The 15,597-nt window shown below is 42.3% G+C and overlaps 1 protein-coding gene across 1 annotated transcript in view; it reads right to left on the bottom strand.

The window, feature by feature from the left end:
* Positions 1-15,597, bottom strand: part of MOCS3 (molybdenum cofactor synthesis 3) — a 68,584-nt gene that overhangs the window by 41,833 nt on the left and 11,154 nt on the right. Inside the window, exons 3-4 of the mRNA XM_088472500.1 lie at positions 12,926-13,018; positions 4,561-4,681 (exon numbers count right to left, since the gene is read on the bottom strand). Of these exons, the coding sequence (XP_088328626.1) occupies positions 4,561-4,681; positions 12,926-13,018 (214 nt within the window). The remainder of the gene's footprint in view (positions 1-4,560; positions 4,682-12,925; positions 13,019-15,597) is intronic.

Here is a 15,597-nt window from a genome sequence, read left to right as displayed (position 1 = left end):
GTGTCTGCCAAAGAGCAAATCTTAGCCTCAATAAGCCTTGCATCCTTCAGACATAGAACTTACGGATACACTAAACCAGAGTTAGCACTTCCTATCTGGGTTTGCTACTGTATATCACAAACCCTGTGCCAACTGTCCTGACCACCTCTCCACTGCCATAATGACCAAAGCCAAAGCTAAAATGGGTCAAAAAGGAGGCTACTGTTGGTGTGTAAAGCAACTTATTGGGGTCATCATTTTCTTTTATGTGCCATCTCTTAAGGTAGCCATGTTCTAAATTGGAATAGTGAAGATTCTCATTTCATTGTATCTTCACTAGTGACAGGGCAACCTATGGGAGACTTGAAACCTACTATTAAGGCTTGGTAAACACTTTCAATAAAAGGTGCGCCAGTTGAGGGAGACGAATCAATCTGTTACTAGTTCTCTACCTGGTGGCTCACACAAAATTCTCTACAGCTTGCTTTCTGTTGCAGCCCTCATCAGGGAGCAAGGAAACTTCAGAGTCAATAACTTCAGCCACCTTATCTTACTCCAGGAAAAAAAACTGAGGGCCATATTCAGTCATAGGAGGTTTTCAGGTCGAAAACTTATTGCGCTCGTCCCCGCGTATCCCCGTATTCAATTCCAAATCGGCGAAAACAAAACAACGAAAAATACTGTAATTTTGGGGGAAATCAGCCCGACACCCCCAAAAGATGCTCTGACATGGGGGTTCACTATGGGTACCCCCGAAAAGGTCTGCTAAAGGTATTTGGGTTCTTTAAAGGGTCTCAATAGGTGCGTCTTTGAGCAAGTGGTGAAGAATAGTACTTGCCACTGTTTTTTGGAAAAATAAGTAGTTCCATCAAATTTGGGGTACATGAAAATGGATGCAAGCATATTTAAAAATCGCTTAAGTGAAGCATTAAAAAGCGTAAAAAACTGCACCTTCAGCAAACACCTGCAATCAACAAAACACCTGCCCCATACTTGCAGACCCCCACAAAGGCTATTTCGCTATTTTTTGAATTTGGACTCCCACTTTGCACTTTTTCACCCACATTTTCAAAGTGCTTTTTTGGGGTGTCCTTTGTGTTTTTTTTAAGTTTTTTGATGCAGTTAGCGTCAAGGGGGCTGTACAAAAGGGGCAGAATGGTTTCTGCACCTCTGCACCCCAAAACCGCATTTCTGTAATTTTTTCCGCCAGGTAATCATAGGCAAAACTTTTTCACCTATTACATTGCATTTTCGCACCGGCGAAAAAGACGCTACAATTGAATACAGGGATAAGTGAGAAATGTGAAAATGGGTTTTCGCAGCCTAACTGAATACGGCCCTTAGTCTGATTCTTCTCAAAACTGGTGATGTAGTGTTGAATTCCATAAACCTTTCTAAAGAAAAGGATATCTGCACTAGACCCTGAATGGATATTGTAAGGCTTTGAGCCAAGCCTTGAGCTTCTTAAATGAATTAGGCAAAGGGATCAAGGGACCTGGTCGTGAGCCCCACAGTATGAAGAGTAGCTCCCCGCTCACATGGGAGGGGCAGAGGAGGGAGGGTCCCTGATTGGCTTGAAAAAAATGTAGGAATCTGCATCACGGACATTACCCTATCAGTGAGGACCCCACAGACGACAGTCACTGGTCCTCTGCATCACATGCTGTGCACAATGCATCCACTAAAGCTTCGGCACAGGGCAATTTGGATTGTCATTTAGAGCAGGCAAAATCTTTTACGTAGTGTTGGTCAAAGGGGACCTTGCAATCCCTACCCCTGTGCAGGCCTAGCATCGGGGGGTTCACAGCAGCTTGAACCAGCAAAAAACACCTAAGGAGCATTATCTGCAGCAGCAGTGACTGAAACCCCTAGAGGTGACTGCAAGTTAGGAGCAGGCAGGCAGCAAGAACAGGTTATGACTATAGTACCTCCTCAGTCTGCTCCATGAAATCCCCAGTGAAGAGGCTGTGCAGTTGATGATGGTCAGAAAATGGAGGAGAAAAACAAAAGGAAACCAAAAGTTGTTTAAAAAAATAGTAGCTGACAAAAGCAGCCATTGAAATCAACACCTAGCTCTGGTGGGCACTGTAAACAGACTGAAGATAATGCTGGAGAAACTGTGGTGAAGTTGGTATTCTTCTCCATGTTTTTTGGGCTAGCCCAAAACTCCAACCACTCTGGGTGGAAGTTTTTAGTCTAATTTCTCTGGTTACAGGGATCTCGCAACCATTACAACCTGAAACGGCTTTACTTCACCATTATCCCACCTCTCTCCATCAGCCATTGGCCAATATTGGAAGAATCCTAACACCCCCCCCAGCAATTTTGAAGATTGTTACCTATGTCCAAAAGAGCTATGACATGGAAACTCTGTTATTTAAATATTCTACTTATTTTCCTTTGGTTAAGTGGAGATTGTGGTTTGAATATTATTCCTCATTAAGGCCCTCATCGAGCTACCATGCGAGCAATATGTTTATGCTGTATTATTATATGTGTTATGCTATTTCTAGCTGCTGTGAATTGTACCATCGCCTATCTAGGCTATATTTTCTGAATATCTAATAAAAAGCTTAAAGTAAAAAAAAAAAAAAAAAAAAAGGACTGAAAATCCGGCAGCCAATGGAGTTACAGAGGGGGAGAAGCTTGAACTTTTGGAGGGAGTTTAATGGGGTAACAGCACTTCTAGAAAGAATCTGTTACTGGCAGTCACTTTGTATGTAGCAGATTAAATATATCAATAGTTATAACCAGCAAAATAAACAGATGGCTTCACTGATCCAGAATATTAATCGAATTGTTATCAGGTCAAGACAATTTTTCTTTCCTTCTGTCAGATATTTCACCAGGGGTTTCATTTATCTGCCCCCTGGATACACAAATCTAACATTATAAAAACAATTATACTGGTTTAATATGCAGTCTTTTTTCAACCTGAATAACTATGCTACTTGCAGGGACAACACTAATTAATTGGATTGCACTTTGAGTTCTGCTATTGTTAATAGTTAAGGTGCATACACACGCAACGATTTTTTTAACAATTTAACTGTAACAACGTCGTTATCGTTCAATCGTTGAAAAACTCGTTCCGTTTCTGAGTTATAACGAACGATTATCGTTCATGCGCGTTCCTGTTTGTAGTTTGTAATTCATTCTGACTAACCAATTGAACGATTTTGATTAAGGGAATTACAAAAATCGTTTGTAGTTCAAAAAATCGTTCATTACACTTTACAAAATCTGACAGATAATCTGCCAGAAAATCGTTCATAAAATCGTTCATAACAAAATCGTTGTGTGTGTATGCAGCTTTAGGAATATAGTAAGTGGTCCTGAAACTTGTTTTATGTTACTCCAGTTTCCTGATGATTACACAGAAAATCAGAATGTCAGCTGCTAATTAATACACCATCTGGTAGCATGCACCATTGAGGACACTAGAGAACACCAATATAGCACTGAATTTCTGAGGAGACACTTCTCTGTGCACTGAAGCTGACAATCTAACCGTTTGTCATAAGGAAACAAGAATAATAGATCACAGAGTCATTTAGGATCCAGCGATTTTGTCCCCCAAGGCGCCAAATTTATTATCCAGCAGCTTGGTGGATAGAAAAAAAACAATCATCATAGTAAAAACATCCCTCTCTCCCCTTCACAAAGAGGCCATTCTATTTACTGTAGAATCTATTCTATTCCTCTGGGGTGCTAGGCCCAATGTGGGTGCCAGGGAGTGACTGTAAATAAGTATCTATGTAGATATAATTATAAATAGTGCCCCCTTATTAAGAAATTAATAGATGCTCAGCTAACCAGGAGCAGTCTCTGACAGATAAAAGTTCTCTTCTGGTAAAGTAGTAATTGTGTCTCCATACTGTTATAATTGTTTTCACAACATATTACTCTCTAAAGTTTTCCACATAGTGCAGTGGTACCATTAATTAGGTACCTACACCCTTCTCTTTACTTATTACATTGGTTAAAAAAACATTGGAGACAGGCCACTCATAGGGGTCTATTTACTAAGCTGTGTTAGGAGATAAAGTGAACGGTGATAAGGTACCAGTCAATCAGCTCCTAACTGCCATGTCACAAGCTGTGTTTGAAAAATGGCAGTTAGGAGCTGATTAGCTGGTACCTTATCACCGTTCACTTTATCTCCTAACACAGATAAATAGACCCCATGATGAGCAAATTAAATTAAAGCAGGTAATTTCCTGTATACTCCCCTAATTAGTACAAGTCAATCAGAAGTGGATACTCATTCATCAGAGAAGAGGGCACTACTTTAATCTGTAACAATTATGGGACACTTATTTACTTAATTTGCCTGGCACCCACCAGCAGCAATGTTACTTGGCATTGGGCTGAGCATCCCTATGTTCGGGCCCACCATAGAGGAACGGGACCAAATAGCAAGGCAGGTTGATGTAGACGGCAATATTTTTTCTTTAGATGTAATCTATACAGAGAAAAACCAATAGCAAAAATAATGATAAAAAAAATAAAATTGTACGGAAGGCCACTGTAATTTGATACCACACAAGACAATTTAAATATATTAAGAAAAGTACTTACTTTCTTAGTGTTTTCACTACAGATACCGCTTTTGACATGCCTTGTCTTTTTTCACCATGCAAAACTTGTCTATGAAGATTGCTAATTTCCACCACATCATAATCCAGCAAACCCAATCGTCCTAAGAACAGAAAAATAATACATACTCCAATAATTTACACAACCAAACCTTGGCACCTATTACAAATATGAGTACATAGCACGTAAGTAACAGAATGTACGGTGTTTTTTAAAGGATAACAACATCCAATACTTGGGCCCGTATTCAATTAGTGTCGTGTACGTGATAAAGTTTCGCCTGCCGGAGTTTTCGCCTACATTGCGTATTTTAGCCGCGGAACTTATCTCGCGCGTACCCGCAATTCGCCCTATTCAATTCCAAAAGACGCGAAACCGGAGGCACGTGAAGTCAGAATAGGCAAAAAGTGGTGCCTGAATCGGGGAAATCAGCCTGAACCCCCAAAAAAGATGCAGAAACATTGGGGATCAATGTAGTAGTGGCCAATTAGCCTTAATGAAATAGTTTGGGGTACTTAAGTTTGCCCAATTGCCACTAATTAGCGTCTTTGCAGAAGTGGTGAAGAATGGCATAAAGCAGTATTATTTTGAGAAAATAAGTAGTCCTGGCAAATTTGGGGTACTTGAAAATGGGTGCAAGCATATTTAAAAGTAACCAAAGTGAAGTTATAAGAAATGTAAAAAACGCACCTTCAGCATACACCTGCAAACCAAAGAAAAACCCTCACCCATACTTGCAGACCCCCCAAAAGTCTATTCTGCTAGTTTTTAAGTTTGTACCCCCACTTTGCACTTTTTTGCCCCCTTTTTCAAAATGCTTTTTTGGGATGTTCCTCCATTTTTTTTAGGTTTTTTTTTTTTACGCAGTTATCCTTTGGGGGGGCTGTCCCAATACTACTGAGTGTTTTTTTTATCTCCCCCTATTCAGAGGCGAATCATTTTCACCTATTACATTGCGTTTTCGCGTATGTGAAAAGCGGATGGAATTAAATACGGAGATAAGTTTCCGCCTGGTGAAAAGTCGCAATCGGATACTTTTTCGCGGGATCTCGGCTTTTCATTTCTAAATGAATACAGGCCTTAGTCGTGGATGGAGTTAAAAAAAAAAATTTTGTAGAATTTATGTTAAAACATATTTTGGGTCAGGCAATTACTAGACTTCCCGGGTTCTCAAGTACTACAACAATTGAGTGACGCCCTCCTTTATGCTAGTAAAACAGTCTTGTTCCATACAAAGGTTCTTGGACAAAGGGTAAACAATATTCCACATAAGCAGAACTGAAAAAGAAGGGCAAGTAGCTGGACAGTAGAAGCTTTTGGAGAAACCAGAGACCTAAGCTTCACAGCCCTAAGTATTTTTGCATGACTTATGCTGACCATACACGCTACAATTATCGGGGTGATCTGCCTGACATCGGCGGATCGCCCTGATAATTGTAGCGTGTGGGGGGGCGACCGAGGGTTAAATATTGCTCGGTCGGGCATGCTGGATTGTCCAGCATATTAACAAAAATATGTGAGTCCACCTCTAGCGCTCTTCTGAACACAAATTCACATAGGTCCGTGTAGAAAATATAATAAAAATAATCACCATAACTGAGTCCACTTGATCATGGAGAAATACATAATAAATCCAATAGGAACTTCTTATAAACAGATGGTTGATGACATCTATATAGAAAAAATCTCCTCCGTTTGTGTGTTAATAAAAACAACACCAATAGGGAGAATGAGAAGAGAGACAAAAAATAGTGCAGATCAAACTTGGACACATCAATTTTAATGACAAATTTGCACTTACAACATGTAGGTTTAAACAAGCATTTGTTTAAAACATCAACGGTGGTAAGCTGACAGCACTCCCAAAGACTCCGTCCTTCACCTCCTAGATGACAATGGAGGAAGGCAATAACCCAGCTCCGGATACTCGGATATGCCAAACGGGAAGGGGTACTCCAGAAAGCGCTCCACCACTTAGCCCACGCTTAACGCGTTTCAGACCATCAGTCCTTCATCAGAAGCGCTGGGTTATTGCCTTCCTCCATTGTCATCTAGGAGGTGAAGGACGGAGTCTTTGGGAGTGCTGTCAGCTTACCACCGTTGATGGTTTAAACAAATGCTTGTTTAAACCTACATGTTGTAATTGCAAATTTGTCATTAAAATTGATGTGTCCAAGTTTGATCTGCACTATTTTTTGTCTCTCTTCTCATTCTCCCTATTGGTGTTGTTTTTATTAACACACAAACGGAGATTTTTTCTATATAGATGTCATCAACCATCTGTTTATAAGAAGTTCCTATTGGATTTATTATGTATTTCTCCATGATCAAGTGGACTCAGTTATGGTGATTATTTTTATTATATTTTCTACACGGACCTATGTGAATTTGTGTTCAGAGGAGCCCTAGAGGTGGACTCACATATTTTTGTTAATCTGTATGGTCTTGGAGTTTTTTGGGTGTTTACTCCTTTGTGTCTTCATCACCTGCTGCACTTCTGTATTTATTGCGCACTGATTATCAAAGTTGTTTTTTCTTGGATTGTCCAGCATGCCCGTCCGATGCGATATTTCCCGGTAAACTGTTGGCCGCATCGGGCAGCGTATGCCCAGCTGCGGCCGACAGATATTTCCTGTGTTCCTTCCTATGGAAGAAACAGGGAAATGTCTCCTCCCTCGGGGGCGAAGCACGGATGTCTGCCGAATACACTGTAAGAGAAATCTCACAGTGTATGCCGGCGACATCTGCGGCTGGCAGCCGGCCAGATAAAATGTCTGTCGGTCTGACAGGCATGTTATCTGACCATGTATGCCCAGCATTACTGAGTAATTGGAGATTTTCTTTACAGGTTACACTTATTTTTATACCAATGTGAAATAAATCATGTGTGCAGAAATTACTGGAGTATGTGTACATTTGTTAATATGATTGGGATATACTACCTATTTCTATAATCTTTTGATTATATTATATATGGTTATATTATATGTATGATTTATTTTATTTAAATATATAGTCACATACCTCAGGCACCGCAGATAGTTGAGTACCGTGGATTAAAGCCTATTGTTTATAATAAAATGTTGTGGTCACAATTTCTCTTACCCCATTTTCCATCTGTCAGTCAAATCTTGTCAGCCAATTCCCCAGGTGCTCATTATTTGATATGTTTGGGGCAGGTTCTGTCTCTTTAAGCTTATGAGACCTCAACACATGAAAAAAAAAGCTTAGTTTGTGTATAAAATCTGCTAGATATCTGGTGGCAAAGGATGCAGAGCAACTCTCATGCTTTGTGAGTCAGTGTAAGGACTGGCTAGAAGGGGAGATTTTAAAGCAGTTGGCCGGCTTGACAAGTTACTGCAATATTTTGGAACCAACATTCCATAAATTTAAACAAAATACAGTTTGGAGTGTCAATAAGTGAGTGCAGAGCATGTATGATTTTGTTTTTCAATTTAAAGCCCATAATGACAGCATCTTGCTTGTAGTGGAGCAGCAACACATATAAATGAAAAGAAGTCTGTCTGCGATTATCAGTATGTTTTGCCTCTGAATGGCTGTTTGATTAGATAGTTATGTAAAGACACCTAGTGGTTTATGAATGAACTTCAATGATACATTAGTCTCTATAAGCTACTACTTGGCCACTGATTCGTTTGCATTGTGAATCCACTAGGAGTTCATTTCTCTTCTTCTTCCTCCATTCAGATTTTGAGATTACTTCAAGATGGAAGACAAGCAGAAACCTATGGATTTAGGAGTACACTATTGTGACGGAGGGTTTAGGTTAGTATTTATTTCTAATACTGTGTTTCTTTTGTGTTTTTTCCTGTATTTAAGATTGCTAGGGTCCACAGACTAGCTTTACAAAATTACCCTGAACCTCGAAGAGTCTCTGCATAGAGCTAGCTGTACCTAGGTGGGTGCCCAGATTTTGTATGCCCATCTCCCTAAGGAATTTAGCCCTGTGCTGACCAGTCTCGTGCGAACACATTTGTTTTCTTTACAGAGGGACCACACTGTTAAATCATGACCAGACTGCACTTGTGTTGCCTGCGGTTTTGTGACAAAACCCCTTGTTCCTTTGCCCCTTCTTCATCCTGCCTTCATGTATTACTGATAGCGGACACAGGCTATAAGCACTTTTTTAATAAGAACAAATTAAAGTTAGGCTGCACATGTGGGCTGCATACCTGCTACCTACTCTAAATGAGGTATGCGTTCGGCATCCCAGAGGTCGGAATGCTGATGCTTACATTACTGGCTCCAGAACTCCGACGCCGGTCAGAATCCCGGGATGCCGAAGGTAAGTAACAGGGTCAGGGGAGAGGGTTAGGCACTAGGGGAAGTGTTAGGCAATAAGAAGGAGGGTTAGGTTTAGGGTGCGGGGAGGGTAGGTTCAGGCACTAGGGGGGAGGTTAGGGTTAGGCACCAAAGAGGGAGGGTTAGGGTTGGGGGGAGGGTTAGCATACCGACCCAACAAGTGACGGTATGTTAACCCTGTCGGGATTCCGGCATTGTGATTCTGACCACCAGGATCCAGACTGTCGGTATTTCAGACGAATCCCTAAATGATGCCCTTGTCAAATAAAATCAGTATGATTGTTTAAAAATGCAAATTAAATAACAATTGATGATAAATAATGCTATAAAAAACTGCTTCCAGCTTAAAGGTGCCTACACACATAGAGATATTTTACATGATTTGGACAATTTCGACGAATCGTGACAAACAGTGTAAAATATGCCCAAATCGTGAGTGTCCACTCACGATCACGATGCCAATGCGCATCCCTGCTCGTTGTATATCGCATCTTCAAATCTGCCGTGCTGTAGGGCAGATTTGCCAAACCGGGACACAATGTGGTGCCGATCGGGAGTACTTTTTACTCACGATGTATCTTACGATTCATCATACGCCGTGTATTTTGACTGACAAGACCCTGTACACGCCCAATCACCATCTTGTGCAGCATCGTGGATAGAAGGAGAAGGATGCACGATTGAGCCTGCACACCAGAAGTCTGGATTTCTGCACTTTGGTGAGTATTGGTACTGTATTGATGCAACCCCACTGCCCACCAATGTGTGCCACCCACCTATAAATGCATGACCCAGCCTTCGGTGGGCGGTGGCTGGGCCATGCATTAACCTCCCATGTCCACCAATGTGCGCCACCCACCAATGTGTGCCACCCACTATAAATGCATGGCCCAGCCACTGGCAGACGAAATGAGGCGGGCGGTGGCTGGGTCATGAATTAACCTCCCATGTCCACCAATGTGAGCCACCCACCTACTCACCAATGCGTGCCACCCACCTATAAATGCATGACCCAGCCACCGCCCACCGAAATGAGGCGGGCGGTGGCTGAGTCATGCATTAACCTCCCATGTCCACCAATGTGCGCCACCCACCTACCCACTCACTGCCCACCAATATCACGGGCCACCTAATATATATCTAGAAAATATGAAAACACTCCAAATATGTTAAAATTTCATAAACAAATATATTACAACAAGATAAACTAATACATCGCAACAACGTAAACAATTCTATTACAACATAAAATATATTTCAACAGCATAAATATATTACTTTTGTTTTTGTTGCTGTAATATATTTGTTTATGATGTTGTAATATAACGCCATAAACAAATGTATTGCAACAACATAAACAAATACATTGCAACAATATAAACAAATCTATTACATCAACATAAACAAATATATTAAAAACCTGTAAAAAAAACATTAAAATAGAATTAAAAACACATTAAAATACTGTAAAAAAACATTAAAAAACAATTAAAAACAAATAAACATTAAAAAACACAAAACAATTTTCAATTATAGCTAAAAATGTATATGTCCTTATTTTTTATTCTTCCTAGGAATGTCTATGGATAGCGAGCACAAGTTTGTGACTGGATTCCTCGAGATCCTACAGTCCAAAGAATGTCTATGGCGGATAAGCTGTATGGTAACAATACCATAATAAGTCTCAGAAATTGGCAGCTGTGGAGGTGTTGTTGGAGTACACAAAAAAGTTATTGCGGATGCTAACCTAAAAACAGTCCGCTAGAAAATCCAGAACCTGCATACGGTCTATGTCAAGGAGAAGAAGAAAGTGGACGATTCAAAAGCTCCAAAACAGGCACCGACGACGTGCATCATCCAACGCTGTGGTACTATAACTTGATAAGCTTCATCAGCGATCAGAAGCCACAATGCCAGTCGGTCGTCCTGATGGGCGAGCAAGAGGGAGAAAAGGCGGCAGTAGTGAGTGGACCGTCTGAGGAAGTGTTTCATAAGTAGAGACACAGGGCCTGATTCAGAGACGGACGCTCTGAAAGAGCGCTCGCTTTGAATCAGGGCATTTTTTTTTTTGTGCGTGACCACCCACAGCTATTGCGAGCGGCCAGGGTGATGGTCGCGATGGTCAAGACAATAGCGACCATCGGGGCTTGCGACGAGACCCTTGTGGTAGAGTCTCGTGGTCGCAAGCCCCAGAGAGCACATCACTGGTGATGTCAGTGGGGCCGCCCACAAACGGCAGGCGTTTGCTTGGGAACGCCTCCGTTTGTGAAGCAACCCCCCTGCCACGCCTACAAAACCGGGCGAGTTGTCGATCAACATCGACAGCAGCCTCTTTTGTAGTGAGCCACGGAGCAAGAGAATTTCTCTCTCGCTCCGGGGCTTGCGCATGCGCAGTGCGGCTGCTGTGCATGCGCAGAGCCCACCATCGACCCGCTTGCGAGCGTTCAAGCGCTTGGAGCGGGTCTGAATCAGGCCCACAGTTCATAGACCAAAACCTTTTCTTTTTTTCCAACAAAACATTTTAGATCAATCCCAATTGTCCACTATAGTCAGTTATCTCGCAGACAGCCCATGACGTATTCCAAACGCATTTTCCACAATGCGCCGTGCCCGGGATAGACGAGAGTTGTAGATCCTCTTCTGACTGGTTTGGCCCCTCTGTGTAAATGGCTTCATCACATGTTCATGTAAGGCAAAAGACTTGTCTGCAACGAAAACATAATTTAGGCCGTGCTTTGTCTCGTCCAGTGACGGCAAGTTGAGGGTTTTGTTGGTGAGTCTATGGTAGAATGCGAGGCAGAGGATGATTTGCCCCATTATTCGTAAACGTTAGGTATTTTTTTTGTATTATTGTTGCCTGTACCATCGCCAATTTTTAACACTCCCAATAGGTGCTGTATGTTATACGGTGGTGATGACGCTGATTGGACAAGGTCACTACATACATGACGCAAGTACAGACTGATGGAAGCCGGGGCCACAATCTGTACTTGTGCCATGTGTGTATTGGCCTGTTCAATCTGGCGTCTGACCCACCGTATAACATACAGCAGCCCACCTATAGGGATTGATAAAATTTGGTGATAATGCTGTTTTCTACATGTTATATACATAATGTAAAATTGATATATTAAAAAAAAAACGAAAAAAAGTTATTTAATACTGTGCAGTGTTGTTGGCACAGTCTTGTTAATGCAGCCTTATTGGCTGTCAGTTATATAAATAGTTAAAAAAAAAAAATAATCTTTTTTTCTTTCACAAGAAACAAATGTGTAGTGTGTTTTTTTTTCTTTACCTTGCAAACTGGTACTGCAGCACTTTAACGATAGCCTTGCAGGTCTCCGGGATGACGATGCCCAAGGACTAAGGGGAGATGAGTGTCCCAAACTTCATGTCTTCCAGTAACCTTCCTGTAGCCAGGTACCTCAGGGTAGAAACCAGCCTCTCTTCAGCAAGGGATTGCCCTCCGCCACTTTGTGTCCTGCCCACCAATCGTGAAGATCCTCATGTGTTTTTTGGTAAAGTACGATCTATCATGCACGATCTCTCTTGGACTTCCGACACGTTGCAGCATAGATCGTTAGATCGTGAATCAAATTGGCAGCTTTTTTTTACCTAATCGTGACCACGACTGCCGGGGAACTCCCAAGGAGAGTTCAGGGGAAATCGTACATGATGTCGGATCGTGAGCACATCGCTATGTGCGTAGGCACCTTAAGTCTATGGCACTGTAAGTAGTGCTCTTTGTTACATTTCATCTATGACCTGTAAGAAATTAACAGCACTATGAGCACTTATGTCTTAATTGTGAATGTATACTGTAGCTGATCCAGTGAACAAGGAAGCATGAATATAACTACTCTGTGTCACTGTGCAACAAAAAACCTTTTGCAATGAGCTCTGCTCCATCTGTAGTAAACAAACAGTCTGGATCTCTTCACACATTCCCCCCCCAGTGAGCATCGAGCACAGTTGTAAATATGTTAAAAATAAAGCAGAGTAAAAGCAAATAAAATATTATTACCTATTCCAGCAGCAGCCAAATATTGTGCTAATGGGCATCCTAAGCCTCCACATCCTATAACTAAGACAGATGCTTTAGATAGGTTTAGCTGGCCTGCAAAACAATACACACAAATAGACAAGGTAAACCAGTAAGAAGTAGTTCTAGAAAAGGAAACTGGGTAAAAGAGTGAGCTGAAGAAGATCTGGACATTTGGGGAAAATACATTTTACAAAACTAACCTTCCACACTTCAAAAATTGTTCAGGAATGGTTGAGGAACATGACAGAGTTCAAGCTGTTTACTTGGCTCCAAATTCCCCAAATCTCAATCTGATTGAGCATCTGTGGGGATGAGCTGGAAAAACAAGTCCTAGCCAAGGAGGCCCCACTGTGAAACTTACAGGACTTAAAGGCTCTGCTGCTAACATCTTGGTGTCAGATACCACAGGGCACCTTCAGAGGTCTTGTGGAGTCCATGCCTGGACGGGTCAGTGCTGTTTTGCATGAGGGGGTCCTACATAATATTAGGCAATTGGTTTTAATGTTATGGCTTATTCGTGTATGTCATCTTTACAGATCTGTTTTATATTCGATAAAACAGTAGTTTATAATAATCTCCAAGAGTGTTCCTTAAGCAAAGACTGAATTTGCATATATTTGGTCAAAAAAACTGACAAAGACTAATACAGTATGTGCTTTAGCCACCTATACAACAGTACATTATAGTATCAGAAGCATGTACTGTAGAATAAACCGTGCTAGTGTCTGAGCATGAAGTGTGGCATTATCAGTTGAAGTGCTCTATTTGACTAAAATAGGAAAATAATTTGGATTTGTGACCTATTTAAATAAAAATAATATTGACAGGCTTTCATTAATTTGCACATAAAGCAATGAAAATATAAGTGTTGGTTTAAATGATCACATAATAGCTCAATATCAGGGTTAATAAAATGGAAATAGGGCAATTTAACAGCCATAAATAATTCTCTCTCCATCGTACCGATGTGTCCACATACATCTAGCCTCCTTGCGTGTTAAACAGCCCTTCCAGTTGAGCCATACCGTGGCGTGACTCCGTAGCGCAGAGCGTCTGTTTTGTGCGACTTTTTCCCTTCAAATGTGTCTTATTCGCACAGCAATGTGAATAGAACACACAAGCAGCTTCTGTTGATTAAAGTGTCATGCCTATATTATGTATCTGATGTATCTGCAGGCAAAATGCTACGCTACACCAGGGCTCGACAAATTTTTGTAAAATCTAGGAGCCATCTTAAAAGTTTAGGAGCCAGACCATCGTCCATTATCAAAATATATGAAAGCTTGTATAGACCACCATACATGCCCTTTCAGTGTCCCTCAACCTCCCCACATGCCATGAAATCACCACACATACCTCTTTAATGGTCATCAGATTCTGCAACATGCCCATACCAGTCCCTGTAATAGTGCCCCCAGTAGTAAGCCCCTTGTAACAGTGCCCCCAGTAGTTATCCCCCTGTAAAAGTGTCCCCAGTAGTAAGCCCCCTGTAATAGTGCCCCCAGTAGTAAGCCCCCTGTAATAGTGCCCCCAGTCGTAAGCCCCCTGTAATAGTGCGCCCAGTAGTAAGCCCCCTGTAATAGTTCCCCCAGTAGTAAGTCCCCTGTAATAGTGCCCCCAGTCGTAAGCCCCCTGTAATAGTGCCCCCAGTCGTAAGCCCCCTGTAATAGTGCCCCCAGTAGTAAGCCCCCTGTAATAGTGCTCCCAGTAGTAAGCCCCCTGTAAAAGTGCCCCCAGTCGTAAGCCCCCTGTAATAGTGCCCCCAGTCGTAAGCCCCCTGTAATAGTGCCCCCAGTCGTAAGCCCCCTGTAATAGTGCCCCCAGTCGTAAGCCCCCTGTAATAGTGCCCCCAGTCGTAAGCCCCCTGTAATAGTGCCCCCAGTCGTAAGCCCCCTGTAATAGTGCCCCCAGTCGTAAGCCCCCTGTAATAGTGCCCCCAGTCGTAAGCCCCCTGTAATAGTGCCCCAAATAGTTAGCCCCCTGTAAGTGTCCCCAGTAGTAAGCCCCCTGTAATAGTGCCCCCAGTAGTAAGCCCCCTGTAATAGTGCCCCCAGTAGTAAGCCCCCTGTAATAGTGCCCCCAGTAGTAAGCCCCCTGTAAAAGTGCCTCCAGTAGTAAGCCCCCTGTAAAAGTGCCTCCAGTAGTAAGCCCCCTGTAAAAGTGCCTCCAGTAGTAAGCCCCCTGTAAAAGTGCCCCCAGTAGTAAGGTAGTAAGCCCCTGTAATAGTGCCCCCAGTCGTAAGCCCCCTGAAATAGTGCCCTCAGTCATAAGCCCCCTGTAATAGTACCCCCAGTAGTAAGCCCCCTGTAAAAGTGCCCCCAGTAGTAAGCCCCCTGTAATAATACCCCCAGTAGTAAGCCCCCTGTAATAGTGCCCCCAGTAGTAAGCCCTCTGTCATAGTGCCCCCAGTAATAAGCCCCCTGTAAAAGTGCCTCCAGTAATAAGCCCCCTGTAAAAGTGCCTCCAGTAGTAAGCCTCCTGTAATAGAGCCGCACGAACACACATAAAAAAACAAAAACAGAATACTTCCCTAAGCCCCGATCCTGCGTCCGCTGCTCTTCAGAACTATGGGAGAGAAGTCATGACGTCTCTCCCATAGTGCCGCTGCGGGGAGTCGGCCGCGCCCGCTGGTAAAATTTCAGTGGGCGCCC

Source organism: Taudactylus pleione, unplaced genomic scaffold, assembly GCF_031769625.1.
Source record: "Taudactylus pleione unplaced genomic scaffold, aTauple2 ptg000125l, whole genome shotgun sequence".
NCBI lineage: Eukaryota > Metazoa > Chordata > Amphibia > Anura > Myobatrachidae > Taudactylus > Taudactylus pleione.
Note: the sequence above shows the minus strand (reverse complement) of the source record. Positions and strands in the feature narration are given on the sequence as shown.